The sequence below is a fragment of the Chenopodium quinoa genome, unplaced genomic scaffold (assembly GCF_001683475.1).
Source record: "Chenopodium quinoa cultivar QQ74 unplaced genomic scaffold, ASM168347v1, whole genome shotgun sequence".
Taxonomy (NCBI): domain Eukaryota; kingdom Viridiplantae; phylum Streptophyta; class Magnoliopsida; order Caryophyllales; family Amaranthaceae; genus Chenopodium; species Chenopodium quinoa.
In genome coordinates, this window is record NW_018744988.1 from 1,835,500 (window position 1) to 1,861,676 (window position 26,177).

The 26,177-nt window shown below is 39.5% G+C and overlaps 1 protein-coding gene and 1 long non-coding RNA gene across 2 annotated transcripts; one reads left to right on the forward strand and one right to left on the reverse strand.

Annotated features, from left to right (window-relative positions):
* Positions 1–2,974: 2,974 nt before the first annotated feature.
* On the forward strand, positions 2,975–5,521 carry LOC110706615 (F-box protein FBW2-like). The gene is made up of 3 exons (XM_021884558.1): positions 2,975–3,075; positions 3,437–3,758; positions 4,555–5,521. Exons 2-3 carry the CDS (start codon positions 3,451–3,453, stop codon positions 5,177–5,179), a joined length of 933 nt encoding a protein of 310 aa, XP_021740250.1. The 5' UTR covers positions 2,975–3,075; positions 3,437–3,450; the 3' UTR covers positions 5,180–5,521.
* Positions 5,522–12,240: 6,719 nt separating this feature from the next.
* LOC110706490 lies at positions 12,241–24,681 on the reverse strand. The gene is made up of 3 exons (XR_002508362.1): positions 24,409–24,681; positions 12,426–12,469; positions 12,241–12,322 (listed from the first exon to the last, which is right to left on the reverse strand). It is a non-coding gene; the product is annotated as an uncharacterized LOC110706490 (long non-coding RNA).
* Between the last annotated feature and the right edge of the window lie 1,496 nt (positions 24,682–26,177).

A 26,177-nucleotide genomic window follows, 5' to 3' on the forward strand; every position in this document is an offset into this window, starting at 1 on the left:
ATTTCTTGTCGTACAATATCCATAGCTGCTTTTCTATTAGGATCGTACATAGTATGATCTTCTCTTCGCTCCATGACTTCAACTTGGTGCGTGAATGGAATCCCTAGTTCATGTAAACGAATAAAATTGTGTAGAGTACAACAAGCAACGATTATTTGCAACTGAAAACGTAATTTTATTTTATTTTTTTTAAAAAAAAAATTTAAACAACAAAGTGTTTTGTGTTCTTTTGTCATAATACTATTTTATTTTTAAATTATATAGTATATGTGTAATGTTTTTGGGTTTCATGTTTATAGTATATTTTCCATAAATATTATAATTATAAAGTATATTTTTCATAAATAATTTAATATGTACATATGTATAGTAATAAATAATCAATAAATAATCAAAGATCAGTAATCCGTAGTTAAAAATCACTAATTACTAAGTTCAGTTCAGTTCAGTTCAGCTCAGTTTAGTTCAGTCAATGAGAACAGACCCTAATTTACTATCACTAGTAATTAAATTAACGGGACTATGGCATTAGCTTTTGATTTACAAGAGTATGGTTTCAAGATGAAGACTATAGAACAATAGAATGAGAAAGTTTGACAATTCTTCGTGTTAAAATCCCAATGAAATTAAAAGTCCAATTCAACCTCTCTCATCCATTGAAAAAGTTGTTTGTACTTGCATTATTAGAAGATTGTAAAAAGGAGTGGTAACCTAAATTGATTAATTAACTTTTAATTCTTGGTCAAATTGTCAATGTTTAAAAGGCAATAAATCCATAACCCTTAAAAGCCAAATTGGGTATTAGAATTTTGGTTGAGCTACTTTTCCTTATAAATTAGATAAAGTTCGGATCAGATTGTTTATTTGAGTTTTACGAAGTATGATTTTAAAAGACATGGAGAACTCAACTTGGAACAAACATTATTCATTTTTAAATCAAGCTTTATGTTAAAAAAATTTCTAAAAACTTAAGATAATTTTTTTTATATTTTTGATAAAAATAACCATTGGATAATCAAAAAACTAGTGCGTGCATATACTTATATAGTTGTATTTCTATGGTACCAAAAGCATACAAGTAAATAAAAACCACATATTGACATGCAAATTTAGTAATCACACCAATGCTTACGTTACTAAAGCGTATGATGATGAATTAATAATTTACCACCCCATACAAATTCAACCGTCTTGAAATTTGCAACCTTTATTAATTGTTATGTATAAATTTAATATTCCTTTGTTGACTAAAGTGTTCAATATCTGCAGAAAATCGTAGCAAAAGTGCATAATTCCAAAGCTATCAGAAATTTATACCACTTCAATTCAATTCTCAGGCATTATTCACGCACCTTTGACGTGCAAGGTTTAACTTAAACTTATTTGACATTTTGCGTGTAACCTTGTTGCCCTCCACTATATATTGATTTCACTATTATTTTGTATAACTTCATTTTCACATACCCTATTTTTTAATTTTTACAACTCCTGTATATTCCATTTAATTTCCCTTATTTTGCTACAAGAATTTTTCTATCGTATGATTTGTATCGTATGATTCGTATCTATATCTATACTTATATTTTGTCTTGGTATGATTCTTCTTTCTCTCTTCTTATTATTATTTTTTTTATTAACATTATTGTTCCAATTCTTTAGAATACTATACTATGTAAAGCTTAGTAAAATCCTTTTTATGTTTGTAATATATCTAATCTTTTTGTTGTCTACTTTTTTTTGGAAACCAAGATATGCTAGACTTAACATGTAATAATTCTATTGTCTCACTCCCTTTATCCTTTATTGTTTGCATCATTTGATCTAAAAAACTCTTACAAAAAGTGAACCCATGGTACAAATATAAAAGGAACCGAGGGAATACTTGAGATAGTTTAAATGTAATTGTTATTTATTATTATTATTTTTATTTATTTCTATATAGTAAAAGCTATAGTACGGAGTATCTCTTAATAATTGTTTATTTATTTATTTATTATTATTATTATTATTATTATTATTATTATTATTATTATTATGACTGTGATTGGTGTCTTAAGGCAATTTAAGTGCTTCAATAGCAACTTGAGTACAAAATAATTTCGATTCAACACATCTTCTATGTGCAATTGTGCACACAACACATGCTAAATTGAATATGAGATTATTACCACTATTCCTTCGTAAATGATACTGTATTAACAAATAACAACTCCATATATGCATCAACACAAACCTCAATACTTATCCTTAATCTAGTTATTGTATACAACTATACAAGAACTTCATATACGATTATTTATCTCAATTCTACACAATCATTAATCAATATGATAAAATGGTGTTATCAAAAATTTAAACCCGTTACACCATCAACTAATAGCGTGTAATACATGCGATAATAAAGAATATGTGCTTTTGAAATTTAGATTAGTGACAAGAGTCCTTTTATGTGTTCATTTCTTCCCTATAATTTAGCAAAAAATGTGATATTGTGGGGTCTATAAATTAATAAACTTTTTAGAGCTACAACTTTTCTTGTCGGTGGTTTTAAATCCGTTGGTTAGCACCACTCCACTAGTGAGAGGTAAAACATAAACATTTGTACTCACCTCAACTTTCTCTCTCTAATTCTCACACACAAATTCACTTTCTCTCTCTTCTTTTAGCGGATAATTCGGAGTTCCCTCTTCATGTTCGGGCGAAAAGGTTGAAGCTTTCAAGTTTATCTTTCTCCCTCCTTAATTTAGGTATGTTTATTCTTGTAATTATTAAAATATTATCCAAAAACCTCACTCAATTCTATATTAATTTATGTTTGAATCTGTTACTCTATTTTTTATTTCATGAAACTCCTGCTTTAATTCATTTATTGCTCTATAAACTTGTTGTTGATCTATCTTTTTCATTTATTTTTCTGGGTTTTGGGTAGCTGGGGAATTAAATTCATCCCATTTCTTGATAAATCATAAAATCCTCCTCCAATTTAAAAATTAAAGTTTAGAAATTGGTGAAAAAATTTCCAATTTCCCCTTAATTTGTACTCCGTACTATGTTGATTTGAAGCTCTCATTTTAGGTATTTCTCTGTTTCTTGAATTATTTATCTCACTTGTCCTGTTTTAAAGCTGCAATTTTAATTATTTTTCTATGCGTGTGTGAAAATTTCAATTTTCTTGCTTGATTTAGGATACCCACTTGAAAAAATTAAAACTTTGGAACAAAAACACTGGTTTGAAGACATATTAGCTTACCATACTGATTTATGTTGAAGTATATTATGTTCAATTTGTCATAAGATCTGTTTTATATGATTATATCAATTATACCTTATAGCTTGTAAAGTATATTAAGTTCAATCAATACTGATTTTTATAGCTTGTAAAGTTTTAAACTTTGGTGTAAAAAACTAATTTGTGGAGAATTATGTTGATTTGAAGGTGGGGAGAGTAAGATGGAAGAAGGAAGTGAATTTCGACAATGGGATGAGTTAATTCCAGATGCATTAGGGTTAATATTTAAGAAGTTGTCATTAGAGGACATTTTAACAGTGATTCCTAGAGTTTGCAAGGCATGGGGGAAAGCTGCTCAAGGGCCTTATTGTTGGCAAGAGATAGATCTTGATGAGTGGAGTGTTGATTGCGAGCCGGATAAACTCGACCTGATGCTCCGATTGCTTATTACTCGTAGTGCTGGCTCGCTTCGTAAGCTTCAAGTTTCTTGTGTCAATGATGATGAGAGTTTCGCTTTCATTGCTGAAAAGTAAGCATCCTAACTATGATCTCTATGTTTTAAGTTTTTAGCTTATAGCTAGATTATTGTGATTATTGAATGTTGAATGTAAATGCTCTTTGTTTCTGGTACGACGTTAGGCAAAGGGAAAAGGCGAAAATGAAGGGGAGGAAAACGTGTTCCTTCGGATTGCCTTCCCTTATCATATTGATTATGAAGATAATTTAGTGAGGAGTTAAGTGTGATTTGGGGACCAATGAGTTAATGTGATAGATCAATCAATAATGGTTTGTTATGCAAACAATGGAAAGAATATTGGGGACCATGCATTATAGTCATGGACTTGGTGTTTTGTGGATCTGGGAGCATTCATTTGAGGAAAAAGTATAGGGAGAATGTCTCATATCCACCCAATGCCAAATCCATGTCTTCAAAATCACGTTTTCGGGATGAGGCCTGTGGATTCCAGGGGATGATTTTGGAATTGTGCAAATTTGTTGGCTTGCTTAACCAAACAAATCTTTGATGTATCCACTTCAACCAATAAAACAAACAAAACGAACACTGTAATGATGCTCATGATATATGTTTTCACCTTCAATGCTAATTTTTTGTGAAGTTAAAGGGTTGAAGTTTTATGTAACGGAAGGTTTGTAGGAAGAGAGGACCTCAGCATATAACCTGAATTTGCATCATAGATATGTTGCCTGATGAGAGCCTACTAGATTAATAGTTTCTATGTTAATTATTAATTATGATAATGTAAAATGGTTGTTCAATTCGTGATTTTGAGGTGTGGATGTGTTATTTCTTTTGCATTTGCCAGTGCGGGCTCCCTTCAGAATCTTATAATGCGGAGATGCGGTATCAGTGATTCCATTGTAGAGCAGTTGGCTGGGAAGTTTTCTAGAATTGTTTCATTAGACCTGAGCTACTGTTGTCAGATTAGCACTCGTGCTTTAGAAGCCTTTGGAAAAAATTGTAAGATGCTGTCTTCATTAAGCTGGAACATGCACCCTTTAGGCTCGGCTTTCAAGCTTTCACATGTTGATGAAGCTCATGCTATTGCCAAAACAATGCCTAAGCTTAAAGAGCTTGAGCTTGCTTACCTTCGAATCAACACAGAGTGTGTCCTTGACATCCTTTCAGGGTGCCCCGACCTTGAATTCTTGGACTTGCGAGGGTGTTGGGATGTCCATCTAGACAAAAAGGCCCTTGAGAAGCGGCACCCACAGTTGGAGGTTCTTGGACCTCAAGTGGTGATGGGTGCTTTCGAAAGGAGAGCATATTTCGATGAATATTACTCAGACTCCGACTTCTCGGATTATGATTACATGGATTATAGCGACGATGAAAGCTTTGATGGTATGTGGGATGATGAAGACATAGAGCTCAGGATTTATGAAGGTCCTGATAACATGTATGAATTTGGCTGGCCTCCATCTCCCTAGCCCGAGTAGTTAGTACGGAATAGTTGATAGTAGCAATGTTGTGATCTTGGTGTTATTTCACTCCTTGTGAAATTTGTGAAGAGTCTACCCCCTTAAGTATTAGCATTGCACTAGAAATAGGCACCCGTTATGTGAATCTAGACGCTTTAATGTTAATGAAGTATTGCAGTTTGTATATGTTTTGTTTCTTTTTCTTTCCTGATCTCAAACATTAAAGTATGTATCTGATTGTTTCACCTAAGAAAACCATGGAAAGAGTTATGTTCTTGTATACTTCATATATCGGTATATTGATAAACTTCATTCTTGTATATTCAATGTTACAGACAGATGTTTGTTTTGTTTTTGATGTCATGCGAATTGAATAACACTAAATGATGCGTGATTTTATCTTATCGTATTAATTATATATTACCAAGTTAATACGGCATCTCATTTGTAGGAATACTCCTACGTATGCATTATTTTGTATTTGTTAAGGATTTGGTGAAATATTCAGATTTAATTTATGAGGCTTGAAAATTAAAAAACCTTGATATTATTCCTGACATTATTGCATGGATGTTGATGTTGATATTGATATTCATGTTCAAATTTATGTGCTCTTCTTTTTACCATATTTTGGTGGGTCTATTTTTAATTGATTCCCTGTGTCTTCTGTGTGGTAAGTAGTGGTAGGCCTGCATGTCCCGAGTACACTTATATTCTGTTTTTTGTTCTATTTACCCTACAATCATGTTTTGAGATTTTGCTATAGTAAGTAATTGTAAACAAGATCGGTCGGCAAATATTTACTTCCTCTGTTTCAAATTACTTTTAACGTGTGCTTCTCTACAGACGCAACTTGTAAAACCGGTTACTTTGTATAATCCGAAACAAGGTACTCCGTATGAGTAAGTGATTACTTAAAAATGTTGGTTGTAATTAGTGTATATTTGTAACCCCAAAGATTAATGTCGGAAGTTCGTTCACACAAGTAGTGTGTTTCGTTTGTGGGTTAGTTAGATGGAAGAGACAAGAAATCAGCGGCCACATGATTTCATGTGATTGTAACTTTGGATCTTGTACTCAAGCGTGCTTTGAACACTGGAAAACTATTCATGTCTGTTTGTATTTTTATACTATGTCAATCCCTCATTTTTTTCCCTTGCTGCTATTGCACATGTTCTCCAGTTAATCCTAATTGAACTCATAGCTACCTAACCATTAATAAGATCTTTATTTAGTCGATAAGGTTTTTGTTTAGTTGGTAAAGTTTTGCGGGGTGGCACTAGTAGAGTACTAGAGACTTGTGTCTTTTTTGTTTAATTATTTATGTCATAGCTACCTTATGGACTTAACACCAATCAAAACCTGTGCTCAATTGTCGGATTCAATCCGCTGGCCAATGATGATGAATTTCACTCACTTGTGTATCCCACGGTAGTAGGATCATAGATGACGAGTCCATCTATATAGTTACTGCTGGCAAGGACCTTGTCGCAACCCATTGAAGAGCCTTTAGACAAGCGTTCATTTCCACATGCAAAGCCAAATGCCGATTGAGCCAAACCACAACTAGCTTCCCCCAGTAATAGCCCTAGATCCCCTTGAACACCATGCACCAGCCCATCCCTAATCTATGAGTGTGGTTATGTCTTTTTTATTAGACATGTTCCTTGTGCGCGCTTTATTTATTTGTTACTTGTATAATGAATTGTACATACTTGTTTTTTTATAATTTTATTCATGTCATTTGAAGTGAAATTATTCAATTCTTATATTCTTTTTTGGTATTATAAGGGACGCATATTTTATGTTTTAAGGATTGTCAACTCGTCGTTTTAGAACAAGTACTTAAACCAAGCGTTTGTTAGAAGGATGCTTTCATTAGAATTGTCAAATGCTTTAATATAAATGATGTAAGGAAATTAATTTCAATTTGTATTACTTGTACGAGGGATCAACTTGTTACTTGATCTAATAAATACACTTCTTAGGATTGATAGATTTCAAACACGCAATGGGAACAAATAATTGCGAATTAATCTATTTCAAAAACAACTATTATGCGTACGGATTTTTGTTACTTTGTAAATCACTAAGATTAATTAAAAGTACTCCATATATAATACCACACGATTTGGCACAACACTATGATACCGTGCAAGAAACAGTGCTTCACTATGAATATGGCTATAAAGCCAACATTCTAGTGAGCTAAATATTTGTTACATCTTACATGTAAGGCTGTTCATACCATTAACATCGTGGTCAATTGTTTTAACACTCATACTGTATTAGGCAAAAATTGTTAAAATATACAAGTATCAATCTAATAACATTGACAATTGACGAAGATGACAACAACAAAAAAAGGACGAAATATTGGTTGAATGTCTTTTTTATTTGGTTAATCACAATTCAAGTCAGACAAAATATTGGTTGAATGTCTTTTTTATTTGGTTTTTAGAGAGCTACAAGGGAAAGTGATGAGAATCGGTTTTAGGATCTCTTGAAATCGAGAAGAAAGCTCTAACCACTTGAGTATGCCTCACTATCTTGCGTACAGACTATTGTTTCATTGTTTGTGTGTGCATTTAATTGTGAGCATTAGATTTTACTAGAATTTTTATTCTCTGTTCCTCTTTAGTGATGGGCCTGGTTGATATTGGGCTGGGCTGTATGATCGGAGTGAAGAGCAGCTGTGCTTAATGAAGAAAATTGGAGCTGGCCCACAAAGGCACAATGAAACAGAATAGGGCCGGTCATGTACTGAAAGATCAGTAAGTCTAATTGTGTTCAAATTTTGTCTAGTTAACAAGGATGCTGGCTCAAAATTGATAGAAGTACATATCCTACTTGCCAAATGGAATGTTCCGAATCAGGCTAAACCGGAACCATCCTGTTGGAAACCTCTTTATGGATCCCTCCTAGTTTCATATGCCTAATATGGCCAACTTATTCTATTACGGAGTATTATATTGCAATCCCCACATATCTTAATCGGGTAAACCCGGTCATTATAAAACGAGGGAAGAGCTTTAAAGTTGAGAATTGAGAGCGCCCTAAGTTAATTAATAGTTGAGATATTAATTGGATCATAGTTGAGACTAATAGCGTCAATTTTACTATTTCTTTTTTTTAAAAAAAACTCATGTTTTTCTAGAGTATTTGACGAGCCAAAATATTATTAATTGATTGTTAAATGAAATTGACTACGAGGTATAATTTACAAATCTTTCAATCAGTCATTGTAAAATTGATAAAGACTCTCCAAAAGGAATAGACCATAGGATGGACTTAAATTGATTGTGTTTAAGTTCCACGACAATTACATAGGATGAGTTTTGTACGGGGTTGATTTGTTAGCATAAAGACTAAAGAGTCGTTCTCACAAGCCAATAACGATGTCCCTTAAATCATAGCCTGCTTGTATTCTAGCAATTGATCAACTTGGGTAAAAATTGTTATGCGGATCATCATTGGGCAGATTGAGGTCTCGTTATGCTATAAAGGAAGTTGTTTTAAACATGCTCAAACAATTGAGGTCTTTTTTGGCTAACTGCTATGCATCTTTGAATAATCAGCACGATTAAAATTTAAATGATTGGATATGAATATGTCAACTTTATATTAAAACAAAATAACTAGCCGTGTAGGTAAGAGGAAACAATATATATAGAGAAATATGATGGTGAATTAGAAACCAACGACTAAATGAAAGACACATAAATAGAGAGAGAACTAAACTAATTATGTCACATAAGTAACATTCAATTATTTGGAGTATCGTTGTAAACATGTGAAGTATCATTATACACATTTAATAAAGTACTATTAGGTCCATTACACTACAAATTGACCAGTTAATTATACAGTGAGACTACATTCATCTTTTTCAATACTCTTTTTCATTGGCTAATTGCTTAGTAGTTTTGTTTTTTTTTGTGTTCTATCCGGTTCACCCTTTCGGCTAATCCGGATTCGGGGATCAGTTCTGGGTGGTTAGGTTCCAGTCCCCTTCCGATTGTTGTTGCGGGGGATCGAACACGGGTCCTCCCTACCAAGTGTAGTCCCAATCACCACTACACCAACAACCAATTGGTTAATTGCTTAGTAATTAGATGCCTCTTCCATTGTCTTTCTTCTACTCTTTTTCATATAGGCCAAAATGAACGTTGCATTAAAATTAAGATAGAGATGTATAAAGGATAATATTGGACTGTGAAGTAGCCAAGAATCTAAAGGGTAATCTAAAGTTTTAGGAGACAGAGAGGATTTTTTTTTCCGGAAGGGTCGGGATAGAAGGATAATAAAAAAAAGTATACGTGTGAAATTCTTTCCTACACATGTTATAATGAATGCAATACTATATATATATATATATGTATATATATATATATATATATATATATATATATATATATATATATATATATATATATATATATATATATATATATTCCTGATACCTCTAAGCAATTTTCTATATTTTGATAGATCAAGATAAGATACACTACTTTATGAATCTATGATGTGATACAATGTTACTTAATAATCATAAATGTCCTCTTTATTTTTTTTTATTGATAAGTAAGTTGGATGCCCTATGTATGTGCATTTCGACAAATTCCAAATTAAAATACTACCAACTTTTTTGTAAAAAAAAGGAATATACTAATTAATATGCCATAATACAACTAACTTATTTCCTAAGATAAATTGGAATTTGGAATGTATTTAGAGGATGAGATTGGGACAAATAGTGGAATTTTCCTTCCTTTTTCCATCCCTTTCATATTTTCATTAGGGTTGGTAAGATTTGAAAGTTTTGAACTTTTAAATTAGTTTGTGAAGAAGTTAGGTGGATGATTTACTTGACCAACTTCATAGCTTAGGCATGAGCACTCGATTTTAATTTCTCCTAAAAGTCTTTTCAATGATTGTCATTTACTTAATTAATTAAGGTAATCAGTTAATTACAAGTGGCTATTAATTATTATTATTATTATTAAATTATGTTATCGTGAAAAAAATTATCAGCAACAAAGTGGGTGCATATATAGTTTAACACGTACTAATAGTACAAAATCAAGTATTTGGTTTCATGAACAATATTGTATAACTTCTTTTATTTATTTATTTATTTATCTCATTATTATAGTATTACTCTAATATCACTAACATGTTTTTTCCATTCAACAAGTTTATACATACATTGTACCATGACTTAGATGAATTGTTTACCTTTCATTTGTTTTTCATTATATATTTATAAAGGCATATAAAACATATTATTTGGACCCATTCAAATTAGCTCAAGTCATATTCGAGCGATCGGTCTGATAAGTCAATCAAATCAAATACTAGTATAATTATTACCATGTTATCGATTTTTGATTATGCAAATTTTAGACTGGACTTAATTTTAAATCTGGTCAAACTTGGTTGTGTTTCTTTATAAAAAAGCGAGGTAGGATTTGTTTATTTGAGGCTTACTTATGATGAGGCAATTCAAAAATGGGAACATATAGTAAAAGAGATAAGACAATAGTACACCCTCTATTCTATGATATGTTGCATTTTAAAAATGGTTAAATAATTCGGCTGCTTATGCTTTTTAGTCAATTGCATCCAATAACTAAAGACTGTAATAAAGTGATTTCAGTGCTCAAAGCAGAGGAAATTCATGATGAATCAGGGAGAGAATTTAGAGAAGAGAAGAGGGAGGAATATTTTCTGATTGCTTGAATGAAAACCGTTACAGCATTACACCTTAATACATGTACCAATCAGCAGAGCTACAATAGCTGGCAAGAATCTAACACATGCATTGTACCAAAATAACAGAAAGCTAAATGACAAAAAGAAAGATAACAGAATGCCAGCTCAGCTAAGCATAGCAGCCTAAACACAGCATTACTAAATAGTAATATACTTAATAATAACAGAACAACAAATTAAACAAGTAGGTATATATCTCTGAGACTAATATTATAAATAATTTAGGAATAGTCTATGCAACTTATATGGCATGTGTGCAGTGTGCCTAATTGCCAAATTATGTCTGCTCAACCTGCTACAAAATAAATTATATTCGAGTGGTGTTATATTGGGTATTCTTAATATAGGAAACTATATTACTATACTTTCCAACTTGTGAGTTAATCACTCACATTTTAAATATAGTTTTTTTTGTTGAAAATTGTTTATAAAAAATTATGAAAAGGTTGCTATTGTCGTACAAATTACACTATAATAAACCCAGGTGCATATGTAATGTATTTATGAATAAAGAGTATTGTTTATTTGCTTATTTGATTATTACAATAATCATTAAAATGAGCTAATTATAATACCATTAGGTGCACCATCCACTCGAATTTAATTGTTTATTCGTTTTAAGGCAATCAAGCGAGATCAGGATTATCATTCTCCTGTCCTTTTTTTTTATCCATCATGCAACAGTGTAATTAAGTTATAACTAGTTATTGAAAAAGATGATGTCGTGAGACCTTAGCTTGTTTAAAAAAAACTTTACTCATATGTGTCAACCAAATGACATGCGCTATATATGCTTGTTCCAGAGGGGGACCTTCCACCGGGGCCAGGTCCCCCGTAAATTATTATAATTAATTAGTTAATAAACTTAAATAGCCTATACTTGATGAATAGTTTTGAACAAGAAGTAAATATTGGAGTATAGTGATTAGTTTTGAACATGAAGTAAAATATTTAAACCTGGCCCCTATAATATTTTCGGCCAAGATCCGCCACTGGCTTGTTCTAAATCAAATTCATAAATTGTCATCATTTCTGTTGAATAATTTAGACAATAAAATTGATACATGCAAGAAACTGGCCAATCTTAAAAACTTATGTTCAATTTCAAGTAGAGTCAAAATTAAATGAATAAGAGTCAAATAAATGACTCCTTGACTTTTGATCTCCATGTAAAGGATACCACTAGCGCTGTGCACGGTGCGGTTTGTGATTTTTTCAAACCGCACCAAATCGCAATTATATACAAACCGCACCAAACCGCACCGCAATATACAATTTGGTGCGGTTTGCGATTTTTCCTTCTTGGGCTACCTTCTCATTATCATCATCAGCAAGGGGAGTCCCAACAAAACTTGGACTGCCTTCTGCACTTGACATCTACACGTCAAAATATCAAAAATAAATCAGTTGGAAGTAAAATCAATAAACATGATTTACAATTGTAGAAAAATGCTAATAAATTGAGGAAGTAATAACTTACTTTGCAAGACCCAGTACTCGACTCCGTTGTATGAGACAAACAAACTAGACCAAAAAAATTTAATAAATTAGTTGCACAAATTTTAAAGTTAAAGACACTATCAGACTATACACAAATTACATGCATAAAATTGTGACTTGTAAATTTGAGAGGTTATAAACAAAAAATAAAATGAAAAAAAAAAATCAAATTTGATACTATGTGTTTCGGGTGAAAACAATGGGACCTTGCTGAAGGTCCGCTGAAACGGAGAAGACTGGGTTCGGTCCAAGTTATGCTGGGCCGAAGGTTTCCTGCACAGTAAACACACGTAAACTAGCCTCGGGGGTGTTGCCGAGGAAGGCCCCTCCGATGCTAAAGTCAGTACAATGTGTAGAAAGAGAACACTATGCAAGAGAATTAGTTGCTTGAGGCTTTGCTTGAATATATGAGAATATATGAGAATGTGAATGAATGAGAATATGTGAATCTGTCAATATTGATGGCTTTTATACCTCTTCATACATGGAGAGGTTGGGCCTTAGCCCAATTGGCTTGCTTTGAGGGCTGACCTTTGACTTTAGCACAATTGGAGAGTTGAACCTTGACCTTGGGCTTTTAATTGGATCATTTAATGCCTAGGCCCAATTGGACTAAATTGGACCCAAACAACTTGCCCCCCAGACCCGATTTGGAAGGATGACGGGTCGGGTTTGATTTAATTCAGAAAAGGAGGGAAGTAAATGATTTAATTAATCCAAAAATTTGAATTTAAACCGTAATTAATGAGATAACAACGGTTAAGGCGGATGATGGTGGAAGTTGGACGGATAATGGGCAGTTTAATCGCAAGGTCGTGTGTTTAACGGTTACTTAGTGGGGTATTTAAGAGAAATTGAAACGCGGACTCCCCGTATTCCCATTCCTGGAGATATAAACAGAGGTGCGTCATCTCTCCTCACTTATTCACCAACACAAACCCAGAATTCTCGAGAGAAACCAAGAACCCGCATCAAAACTTCGCAAATTCCCCGAGCATTAAGCTTAGAAACTGAGACTTGCCACTACGAACTCGTAAATCGGCAACTTTCGCTTCGGATTAAGGTAAATTCCTTTGATTTCAGTTTATTTTTCTTCGAATTCGAACTCCTTCCCTTTTTTTCGACTTTTTTCTTCGAAATAATCAATGGCAAGAGGAGTTAGAGGTAGAGCCCGTGCTCCAAGAAGAGCAAGGCCAATTCCCGATCCTAGGAACAGGATTGGGACCTGGAATGGACAAAGGCCAGAGTCTGACCCTGCTGAAGGGATTAGGGCGACTCCAATTTCCTCGGCTCCTCCTCAGAGAACGGAGGGGCCGAGCGCTTCTGGACGGGACGATGAAGTTCCCGCTGTCCTTTGGGATATCCTCCCCGGGTTTTCAGAGTGGGAGAATGCCGAAGTAGCTTCGGCCATGATAAAGAACCGCCCCTACTCATGGTGGGTGGAGAATGCCGAACAATATCGGTTTGCCGAGCAAATTGAGTTGCATTACGACATTTTTGAAGCTGATGGGTATTGGTGCCGAATGCCCGCGGCATCCGATAGAATACATCGTCCACCCCCAGGGTATGTGGGGGTGTACACAAGACAGCTTCAGTACGGGCTGAGGTTCCCTTTGGACGTATTTGTCCGAGACTTGCTGATCCATTACAATATCTCCCTATGTCAGCTAACTCCTACCAGCATCCGAAGGGTGATGACATACCTATGGGTCTGCAAGTTCTTCAAGTATGTGCCGAACCTGCACTGCTTCAAAAAGCTTCATCGGCTAGTGCCAAATATTCAAAGTGGGCACGGAAGCCATGGTTCTGGGTGGTACCGAATTGAGTCTCGGCCCCAGTACCTGACCATGTGGCCGAACGACTCTTCAGACAAGGACTGGAGAGGTCAATGGATTTGGGTTAGGGCACCCACAGATCCGGGCCACCCTTGCGTCTTCAGCGCTCCCCGGTACCTTGCTGAGCCTGATCCCGACATGGGAAGTCTAGGTCCCCCCGCAGATAACGGGCCGGATCCGAACCTTTATCAACAAAATATCTTCGGCAAGCTGCCGAACCGGGGGGGGGGGGGCAGCGGCCGAATGCAGCATATCCCGGAGACTTGGCTCCCCGATACGCATTATGTTTTCCAAGAGAACATGCTAGCAGCTGTTGGCCTCAGCCGAAAGTTTAAGGATGGTAAGCTTCTTCGGCTGGGGCCGAGGCTTTTTAATTATCTCTTTTTCTTCTCTCACTTCGCTTTTTTATGCTGTGCCAACCTATCTGAACTGACCTTTCCCCTTTTCTTTTTCAGAGCGGGACGAGACCAACGTTGGCATTAACTACGCTCGTCTTGGTGTCAACCGATAACGAGTTGTAACTGATCGGGCCCCGTCTATCACTGAACCGAGGCATAGGGAAGTTCATCTAGACTCTTCCCACTTCCAAATTGAGGCTGTTGCTCTGTATCAGAGGCAGAAGCCTTGGTGGAAGAAGAGAGACCCCTGGTTTCAGCTGCTGGACGAAGAAGCTGAAGCTGCCCGTACAGCCGAAGAGGTTGCACGGGTTCTCGAAGCTTGCGAAGGAGGAGAAGGGTCCTCCAGAGCTGCTGAAGAAGAAGCTGCAGCTAGGGCAGCTGAAGAAGACGAGGCTTTGCTGAAGACCTCGGTGATCTTTCAGACTTAACTTTGTCTTTCTTCTTTTTTCTTTTCTTTTTTTTTTTTTTTTTTTTTTTTTGTTTTTTTTGCACTCACATTCTTCCTCCCCCCTGTCTGTTACAGTCTGAAGAGAGTAACAGACACAGAGAAGGGAAAGCCCCTGTTCGTCCCGAAGACCAAATACAAGAAGAGTCTTCAGACTCAGACATGGACGAGCAGCCTCTTCAGAAAAGGCGCCGAAGAATGGCCATCATCGGCCCTCATGACTTTCAGCGGAGGCCGATGACCATCGGCGTTGAAATAAGGGAACCCGAGGAAGGCAATGGATTGCCGAGGGTTCCCCGGCCACCACCCCAATCACCTCAAAAGACCCCTCCGCCACCTCCTGAGATGGAGGTGGATCAGAGAACTCCCGAATCTAAGGGAGGGGTCCAAGAAGAAATTCAGGAGAGTGCTGCTGAGCACAAGAATAAAGATGCCGTGATGCCCAGTGCTGAGGGTTTCACGGCAGACATTGCAAGAGAGGTTGAGGCTTTCGTCCTCACCCCTGAAGAAGAGGAGGTCATAGTAATTGACTCCTCTGAGAAGGATGATGCTGAGCCATTCAAAGCTAAACAAGCTCCGTCGTCATCCTTTCCCTCCTTCCAGACTCTGCAATCTGGAGAAATGGGTTTCTCGGCCCCCCGAATTCCAATCCCAGATCACATCTGGGACCTCATATGGGGTCAGAACCGTGAAGGTGCTGCAGCCTACTTCGGCGATTTTGCTGGCATGTCCGAAGTAGATAGGGCAAGAATCTGGTCGCTGAAGGCCACTGCTGGGATGGGCGAATCCAGCAGATCAGTTCCTGACCCAGCCAGGTCTAACCAACTGCTGATGATGCAGGTGATTTTCCTTGCCTTTATTTCCTCTAAAATTCAGCTCTATTTTTATTTACTTTTATTTTTTAACTTGTGCTCCTGTTTTCAGTTCGTGCACAATCAGACTCTCATTGTAGAGCTGATAGATACCCTACAAGATAGGGTAGACGCTGCCGAGCACGAAAAGAAGGTAGCTGAAGAGGAATTAAAGCTTGCTAAGCTGAAGCAAGCAGCAGCTGAAGAGAAGCAGCAGAAGGGTGAGGAGTATGAGAAAAAAGCTGCAGAAGCCCTCAAAACCTTCTGCGACGCTATGGAGAAGGAAGTTTTTCCCCCACTGATGGAAGGGGAAAAATTCCTCCAGGAGCACATGGGAGTGGACGTCTCCAAATTCAAGGCTGCCGTTGAGAGCCGTATTCAGGAAGGAGCTGCTGCACAAGCTGAAGTGCAGCAACAGCTAGAAGCTCTTGAAGCCAGCAGAATGGCTGTTGAAGAGCTGCTCCAAGCCAGGGATGTCCAACTCTCAGAGGCTGCTGCTGCTACTGAAGTTCAAAGAGCTAAACTCCATGAGGCTGAGGATCAACTGATGGCCAAAAAAGTAGAAGTGGCCCAGGCTCAGACAAAGGCTTCCCAAGTTCAGCAGGAGCTGAATGAGCTGAAAGGTTCCTCCTCCAAGCTCGCCGATGAGCTGAAGAAATCCAAGGAAGACTTGGAGGAGACCTAGAAGAAGCTGGCTGATGCTGAGGCTCTACTCAAAGTCCGTGTCTATACCCAGGAAGAATATGAAATGGGTTTCAGAAACGGGTTCAGAGTATGCCGAAGAGTCTGCCTTCATGCTGAGCCGAAGCTGGACTGGTCCAAATGTGCTGAATGGGTCCAGAATCCCGAAGACCCTCATATGAAGTATGCAACTCCAGTCGAAGCTGAAATTCTTAAGGCTGAGGAAGCCGAAGAGGAAGCTGAGAGAATGGAGTTGGAGGCTGAACAGAGGGAAAGGGAGGCTCGGCAGAGTGCAAAGCCTGCTTCTTCTGCTGCTGGGGCTGAGGCCACCATGGGGCTCAACAACGTTGATCAGTTTGATCCTCGGGCTGAAGCATAGGAACTCGGGCAGTCGTCTTCAGAATCTTGCGGTTCATCATGCGCTTAACTTTAGACTTGCCGCTTTCTGAATTTTTTGCCTTGTTTTTGCTTCAGCTTGCCTTGTCGTACAACAGTTTATTTTTTTTGCTTATGTACGTATTTCGGCAGCTGTTATTTTCCGCTTGTGGGCGGCTGCCGATACAGTTTAATTGAACTTGTAGCTCAATTTCTGAGCATAAATTATTAATTTGATGTTCTTTTCTTCAGCTGCTTTGTTTTTGAATGCTTTACTGTTTCTTCAATTCTGCCGAACATAAACTTGCACTGATAGTGCTTCTTGCCCCCCCCCCAGAAATTGAAGTATGGCTTCAGCTGAATAAACAATTTCTTCACTTCTTTAAAATGGGTATCCGAAACACAGGGCCAACTGAAGGCAATGCTTCGGATATTAGCTTTCTGGGATACAAGGCTCAGTTAAGGCAATATCCCAGAATTGTCCATGGACTCATGACTTTGGAGAACAAATCTTACCGAAGTTGGACTTCAGCTGAAAGACCTGTGTTCTTTAAAAGACGCATATCCGAAACACAGGGCCAACTGAAGGCAATGCTTCGGATAATGGCTTTCTGGGATACAAGGCTCAGTTAAAGCAATAACCCAGAATTGTCCATGGACTCATGTCTTTGGAGAACAAGTCTTACTGAAGTTGGAATTCAGCTGAAAGACCAATGTTCTTTAAAAAGACGAGTTTTGTCAGCAATCTGAAACCCAGTTACCCGAAGGCGAAGGTTTCAGACGAGGCTGAATAAAAAACCCTTAAAGAATAGATAGAACGAAGAAAACTTTGAAAGGATAAAAAGTTGTAAACATTTATATAAATGGCGGCTCCAAGGCCTTTCATTAATTCAAAATGTACTTACAAAGATTGTTCTGCCCCGAAGGGTTTACACATGATATTTTTTCAGTACATCAGCGTTCCAGTGATTTTTCAACTCAGTTCCATCCAACTGCCGAAGTCGGTATGTCCCTGGCTGAAGCTCATCATAGATTTCATAAGGTCCTTCCCATGCAGCTGAGAGTTTCCCATGGATTCGGCCTTTCTGAACTGCAGCAGCATTCCGAAGGACAAGGTCTCCAATTTTGAGAGGCCTTGCATGGACCCTTCGGTTATAAAATTTGATGATTCTCTGCTTATAAGAGGCCATCCTGTCTCGGGCTGAGTCTCTTACTTCGTCGAGGAAATCGAGAGATTCCCTCATCAGTCGCTCATTCTCAGCCGAGAAGTGATGCACTCGAAGGCTCTCAGAGCCAATTTCCACTGGAAGGACGGCTTCGGCACCATACACCAGTTCAAAAGGTGAATGGCCCGTTGCCTCTTTTTCAGTTGTCCGAAGGGACCAAAGGGTTCCAGGGAGCTCCTCCAGCCACTTGGACTTTTGATCTTCCACCCTCTTCTTGAGGGCATTTAAGATCTGTTTATTTGCAGCTTCGGCTTGTCCGTTACTTTGCGGGTGGCATACCGCTGAATATGCCAGTTTGATGCCGAACTGATCTGTATACCGCTTCAGCGGTAAGTTATCAAATTGCCTCCCATGATCGAAGACAAATACTCTCGGGATGCCAAAGCGAGTGATGATATTCTGCCAGATAAATTTTCTGACAGTTTGCTCTGTAATGTTCGAGGCTGCTTCGGCCTCGATCCATTTACTGAAGTAGTCAACTCCAACTATCAGCCATTTTTTCTGGTACACAGCCTCTGGAAATGGTCCCAGTATATCCAGTCCCCATTGGGCAAACGGGAGTGGATTAAGGATCGGCTGAAGATCCCTTGCTGGCTGATGGATAACTGGAGCGTATTTTTGACATTTTTCGCATTTCCGAACCAGCTCCTTAGCATCTGCGATCATGGTGGGCCAGTAATATCCAGCCCTCAATCTGCATCTGTTGGTCCCACGCATTTCAGCAATGGGGCTGAGAAGGACTTTTTCAGAAGTTCCCCCCTGAAGACAATGAACCTAGAGCTGGTTCTCTTCATCTTGGAGGCCAAAGCTTTATCTTCGGGAGTTTCTCCCCGAAGCTTGAAAGCTAGGATGGGGTCCATCCAACTAGGCTCTGGGTCAGCGCAGCACACTTCAGGTGCTTCGTCGACACTTCTCTCTCAACGCACTTCTACATATACAGATCTGTTCAGCTCGGTAAGAGATGAACTGGCAAGTTTGGAGAGTGCATCGGCTTGAGTATTTAGACCCCTTGGGATCAGCTGAACCTCAAAAGTTTTCAGCTCTGCAATGACTGATTTGATCTTGGCAAGATAAGCTATCATGGAGGGCTCTTTGGCCTCGTAGCTGCCACTGATCTGATATGCAACTAGCTGAGAGTCTGTTTTTAGGCAGACATGATCGGCTTCCAGGGAGATGCACAATTCTAGGCCGGCGATTGTTGCCTCATACTCGGCTTCATTATTCGAGGCCTTAAAAGAAAACTTTAGTGCATACTCAAAGGATTTGCCTTCGGGAGAAGTTATCACCACTCCTGCCCCCGAACCGTCTTCGGTGGAAGATCCATCCGTAAACACGGTCCAGACTTTCTTTTCACTGTCTAGCGCTTCTTGGTATGAGCATTCGGCCAAGAAATCCGCTAGAGCTTGAGCCTTAATGGCAGCCCTCGGACGGTAGCTGATGCTGAATTCGGTGAGCTCAAAAGCCCACTTGGCTAGCCTACCAGATTTTTCAACCTTGCCGAGAACTTTTTCCAACGGCTGATCAGTGAAGACCACTATCTGATGGCAATCAAAATAGGGCCTCAGCTTCCGAGCAGCTACTACTACCGCGAAAGCGACTTTCTCGAGTAGAGGATAGCGAGTCTCGGCATCCGTCAGTGTATGACTGACGAAGTAGATCGGTTGCTGACTTTTACTTTCTTCCTTCAGCAATACTGCGCTGATGGTGGCTGGGCTAACGGCCACATATAGGTACAATGTTTCTCCTTCAGCTGGGCTAGCCAGCGTTGGGAGTTGAGCCAGATGCTCCCGAAGCTGTTTAAAGGCGTCTTTTTGCTCTTCCTCCCAAACGAGCTCTTTTGTTTTCGGAAGTTTCAGGGCTTTGAAGAAAGGTAACCCCTTATCCGAAGCTCTGGAAATGAACCTCGAGAGGGCTGCCATTCTTGCGGTGAGCCGCTGAACATCCCGCTTCGTTTTCGGCTCAGGAAGGTCGAGCGCCGCTTTGACTTTAGAGGGATTGGCATCAATCCCCCTTTTGCTGACTATGAACCCAAGGAATTTCCCTGACTTCACGCCGAAGACACACTTCTTCGGATTCAGTTTCATTTGATGCTTTCTCAAGGTGGCGAAAGTTTCAGCCAGGTCCTTTACATGGTCCTCGGGTTTTTTGCTTTTGACGATCGAATCGTCAACATAGACTTCCATGTTTCGGCCCTTTTGATCGGCGAAAACTTGATCCACCAGCCTTTGATAGGTTGCCCCCGCATTTTTCAATCCGAAGGGCATCATTTTGTAATTGTACACCCCAGCGTTCGTGACGAATGCTGTCTTTGCTCGATCGTCGGGGTGCATAAAGATCTGATGATACCCCGAGAATGCGTCCATGAAACTAAGCAAGGCATGGCCACTTGTCGAATCGACTAGCTGATCGATCCTCGGAAAGGGATAGAAATCCTTTGGACAAGCCTTATTTAGGTCCGTGAAGTCAACGCACATCCTCCAGGTACCATTGGGCTTCTGAACCATCACCACATTTGCCAGCCATTCTGGATATCGGCAAGGTTCGATGAATCCTGCCTCCAACAATTTTTTGACCTCGGCTGCGATGTCTCGGTTCTTATTGGCGGAGTAATTCCGCTTCTTTTGCTTAACTGGTCGACACGTCGGGTCAACATTAAGCTTATGGGAGATGAGGTCTGAACTTATCCCGGGCATATCAGCTGCCGAGAAAGCAAACACATCTCTGTTGTCCCGAAGGAGCTGAATAAGTTCACAACGGGTGTTCGGATCAAGGTCCATCCCGATTGTTACACATTTCTCAACGTCTCCTTCGGCCAACTCAACTGTTTCAGTCTGTTGGTCCATGTCCATTGCTGATGGACTGGACTCTTCATAATCTGGCCTGCTGCCAATGTCGGCAGGTGTCCCAGTCTTTTTGTTTTTCGGCTGGCTCTCTGAGTCTTGCGGCTCAGCTGAAGAGCTAGCCTTTTCCCTTTCGGGCCCTTTACCTCTGGGTACAGATCCTTGGGCCGAAGCACTTAGCCTTTCGGCTTTTTTGTGCTCGGCTCTCTTTCTTTTTCTTTCTCCTCCTCATCCTTGTCATCTGGGCGACTATTGGATGGTTTGAGGTAGTTGCACCTTCGGGCGTCCTTTTGGTTGCCCTGTATCCTTTCGGGGAAGCCGGCGTCTGAGACGTAAATCATCAGCTGGTGATAAGTTGAGACGACCCCTTGGATCTCATGAATTATGGGTCTCCCCAAAATCACGTTGTACACTGAAGGAGCGTCAATGACCAAAAATTCAATCATGACGTTCCTGGCTGCCTCATCGCAGCCGATGGTGACAGGAAGTGTCACCTTCCCATCTGGATAAGTTGAAGCCCCATTGAACCCGGATACCGGGTAGGGTACCGGCGTAAGGTGCTTGGGCTTTAGCTTGATTTGATTGTAGGCCTTTCGGAACAGAATGTTTGCTCCACTGCCACCGTCAACAAGGACCTTACTGACGTCGTGGTTGGCCACCGTGGCGATGATCACCAACGGATCCTCGTGAGGGAACGTAATCCCCCGGCAGTCGGCGGCTGTGAACGTCATGTTCGGCACCGGCGACTGGGGAGATTGAATGTCAGCGTTGTTCACCTGGTGAGTCAAAGCCCTAAGGTGTCGCTTGTGCTCCCTCCGAGACTATATTCCTCCCGAGATAACATTGATCGGAGGGAATTTCTCCTCCGGCTTTTTACTGTTCTTCCGGGGGAAGTCGAGGTCTTGCCGAGAGTCCTTTGCTGACTTCTCGGATTCTTTTTTCTCGCGGTGATCCGCGATGCATTTTTTCAAGTATCCCTTCCGGACCATGTCCTCTATCTGGTCCTTCAGTTGGATACACTCCTCAGTGTTGTGTCCCGAAGACTCGTGGAACTCGCACCACTGATTTTTATTTTTTCGCTGATACCACTCTGGAAGTGGTCTCGACTTTCGGTAACTCTGCTCCTCCTTCGTCACGCTGTAAATTTTGGCGCGTGGAAGAGAGAGCGGAGTGTAGGACTCGTATCTGCCTGTGTATGAGGCAGATCTTTCCTTCTTTGGGTCGGTGGCCAAAGATTGCTCCGAGGCCTTTGACTTTCCCTTTGCCTTATGGCCTTGGCCTTCAGACAAGGGTATTTGTCTTTGTTTCCCTCCCCCAAATTGAGGTTGGGTTTTCGCTTTGTTCCATTTTTCGGCTCGGATGAACTTATCCGAGGCATTCAGAGCTTCCTCCAAGGTCTGCGGGGTATGCATGACCATGAAGTCTAGGAACTTTCCGGGCTGAAGGCCATTCTGCATTGCAAAAACGGCTAGCCCCTGGTCCAGCTGAGAGACGCTGGATGACTCGTTACTGAAACGGGTCAGATAGTCTCGGAGGCTTTCGGTTTCCCCCTGTTGTAGACTCATGAGCTCTGCAGTAGTCTTCTCTCGGCGGTTTGTCGTGGAAAACTTGCTCCTGAACTTGGAGGACAGATCATCCCACCCTGTTATGGAGCCTTGCCTTACTCCCTTGGAGATCCACGTTTGCGCGACCCCCTTGAGAGTGGTTGGGAAATATTTGCACCAAGTCGCTTCGGATCTGGGGCAAAGATGCATATGAGTCTCATACGAGGCCACGTGATCCTTCGGATCCGAGGTCCCGTCGTATGTGATGTGCGACGGTATTTTAACCGTGGGTACGCGCTCTTCCAGTATCCATTGCTCGAATGGTGAACTGGCGGGTAGCATAACGGCCTTGCCCTTGTTCCTGGCCGAAGGGACCGCGCTCCGCCCTCTTAGAGAGGTAGGAGTGGTTTTCGTCCCTGGCTGGGAAGTCTGGGCCTCGGCTGCAGGGAATGAGAGGCGACTGCGCACGCTCGGTTCCTTGCCGCCGAGTCGGTCAAGGACGCTTCGGCGAACAGTCTCAGGTTCTCGGTGAGTAGATTCTGGCCGAGAAGCTGAGCTGCTGCTCTTATGCGCTTCTGGTCTTGAGGATGAGGATCCTTTTAAAAATTGAGGTTTCTTTTTCCTCTCTTTTTCATTTTTCCAGGAATCCTCTTCCCACTCTTCCAGTTCCCGGAAGGAAGGAAGCTTCCCACCATCATGGTCTAACTTCCTCCGCTGATGCCGGGTATGCGGAGGAGTTCGATCACGAGGTGGTGGCATATTTTGTGCCCTCATCGCCTCCATGAGCACTGCCAGCGCTCTTGCCACCTCTTCCGAGCTGGGCCCCGTCAAAGGGGTCTTCGGCCGAGTATGGGAATGAGGGCGCGCAGCCGATGGTTGGCTTTGGGGCACTGAATGTGTCCTATGATCGGACTCACCCCTGCTAGACCGAGAGTGACTCGGCCTATAATGAGAGTCATGAATTACGGGAGAAAGGGAATCCTCCTTGTATGATCCTCCCCCCGAGCTGGCACCCTTGGGAGAGTTCCGGTCCGGCGAGGGTGATGGTGTAGGGGTTTTAGGCTTTTCGCCCGCTCCTTGACGGAGGCTTTTGCTCTTGCGGTTCTTAGCCATTGCTACTAAGATAATTGCAAGATGATCTTGGTTAGAAATTTGGCTTAAAGATTCGTGAACTCCTTCCCCACAGACGGCGCCAAATTGTTTCGGGTGAAAACAATGGGACCTTGCCGAAGGTCCGCTGAAACGGAGAAGACTGGGTTCGGTCCAAGTTATGCTGGGCCGAAGGTTTCCTGCACAGTAAACACACGTAAACTAGCCTCGGGGGTGTTGCCGAGGAAGGCCCCTCCGATGCTAAAGTCAGTACAATGTGTAGAAAGAGAACACTATGCAAGAGAATTAGTTGCTTGAGGCTTTGCTTGAATATATGAGAATATATGAGAATGCGAATGAATGAGAATATGTGAATCTGTCAATATTGATGGCTTTTATACCTCTTCATACATGGAGAGGTTGGGCCTTAGCCCAATTGGCTTGCTTTGAGGGCTGACCTTTGACTTTAGCACAATTGGAGAGTTGAACCTTGACCTTGGGCTTTTAATTGGATCATTTAATGTCTAGGCCCAATTGGACTAAATTGGACCCAAACACTATGTATAAAACGCATGCTTATAACCAATTGATCATGTAAAACACAAGATTTACACATGAATATTGTAGATTTCTAAACAAAGATTTAATTATTTTTTTAAAAAAAGTACTACGTACTTACTTCAGATTTCATTGTGAATATTGTATTGGAGGCGAGCAATTAACAATATGATTGCATGTGGTGGTCGATTTGTTTGAAAATCAATGGTCTTGATCTCACAATAATTAAGATTTGAAGGAGAAAAAGATGTAGAAATTATGAAATTGATATAAAGAGTCAGAGAGGAAGAAAAATGAGGGAGAAGAGGGATAGTGACTAAGATGAGGATAAGAGATGAATATGTCGGCTACTAGGTTTTGCAAAATAAAATCAGTAACCCTAAAAAATCTTAGGATCTTTTATTTTTTTTATTTGTTTATTTTTTTTATTTTTTGAGTTTATTTTTAAATTTTAGTATATTTATTGATTTTACGGTTTACGATTGCGGTTTGCGGTGTTGTTTGGTTAAAATTTCCGCACCAAACCGCAAAACCGCGGTTTGGTCAAATTTGAAAACCGCACCGTACTTTCCAAACCGTAAACCGCACCAAACCGTAATATTGCGGTTTGGTTTGCAGTTTGGTGCGGTCTAGACCGCACTCTGCTCAGCCCTAGATACCACAAGTATAGTTTCTGATAGAACTCCATTCTAATAGCCTATCAGAAGAAAATGCAATGACTTTCTCCAAGATATTTCCCCAAAAATTACAGATTATCTCTTCTTTTGTACAGTATATTAGAAGAAAATGTGATGATTTCTTCCATAAATTTTCCCACAAAAATTACAGATCATTCCTTTTTTATATCGAACAATTAAACCCTATTTACATCAATAATACAGTATAAACAATTTCGTTCGTTTTTGCAACGTGCATGTACGTACGTATATTAGTTTGACCTTTTCCAATTAGTCTCCTTGTCAGAAATCTTTAAAATAATAATAGTCGAAAGCAACCAATTCTTTATGGTATTCAACTATTGAACCAAACTAACACTGAATAAAATTTGGTCCCTCAAACTCAGCTCATGAATGATACAATAATACCAGACTACTACTGCACCTGCCATAACTCTGATTTTATTATGCCGAATATATATACACTACGTATAATATAACTATTCCATTTATTTCAAAATACTTTCTCTTTAATTATATTAAAAACGAATATATAGACTAAATGACTATGTAAGGTATTCAATGATTCCTCACAAAATTATGTTTTTTTTACAAAAATTTTACATATAATACGGAGTAACAATTTGTAGTCAACTATTTTAAATTTAATGAAAATATGGGATGGGCGGAGTGTACTCCATAACTTTATTTGTCCATTATTTAATCCGATTATAAAATTAAAAATGTACAATTACATAAATCAAATTACTAACATGTATAGTGTAATTAATATTTTGTTTTTCCCTTGATGCAAATAAAAAGTATAGAACAATGGAGGTAAAAGTGGTGGATTAGAGATATCGCTTTCATTTTATATCCTGAAACATAGGGATCAAATCTCGTATGACTCACTTAAAATTTTAAAGTATAAGCCCTTTCTTGTCTTACAAAAAAAAAAAGAGAAAATAAAATACAAAATACTCCGTAATAATGTCCCTCAAAAGAAAACAGTAAAAAATAATTGTGTGCGAATGCCGAATGGTGGCTTCTTGCGCTAAGCCCAAATAAGTTGGCGCAGCTGAATGCCAGCGAATTAAAAATATAGAAGTGTGACGAACTTGCAATTAGTAGGTGAGAAGCGAGACTACATTATTTTTATATTTATAAAATACCTTAAATTTACACTGAAATTACACAAAAACCCTCAACTACCACCACCACTTCCCCTAAATCC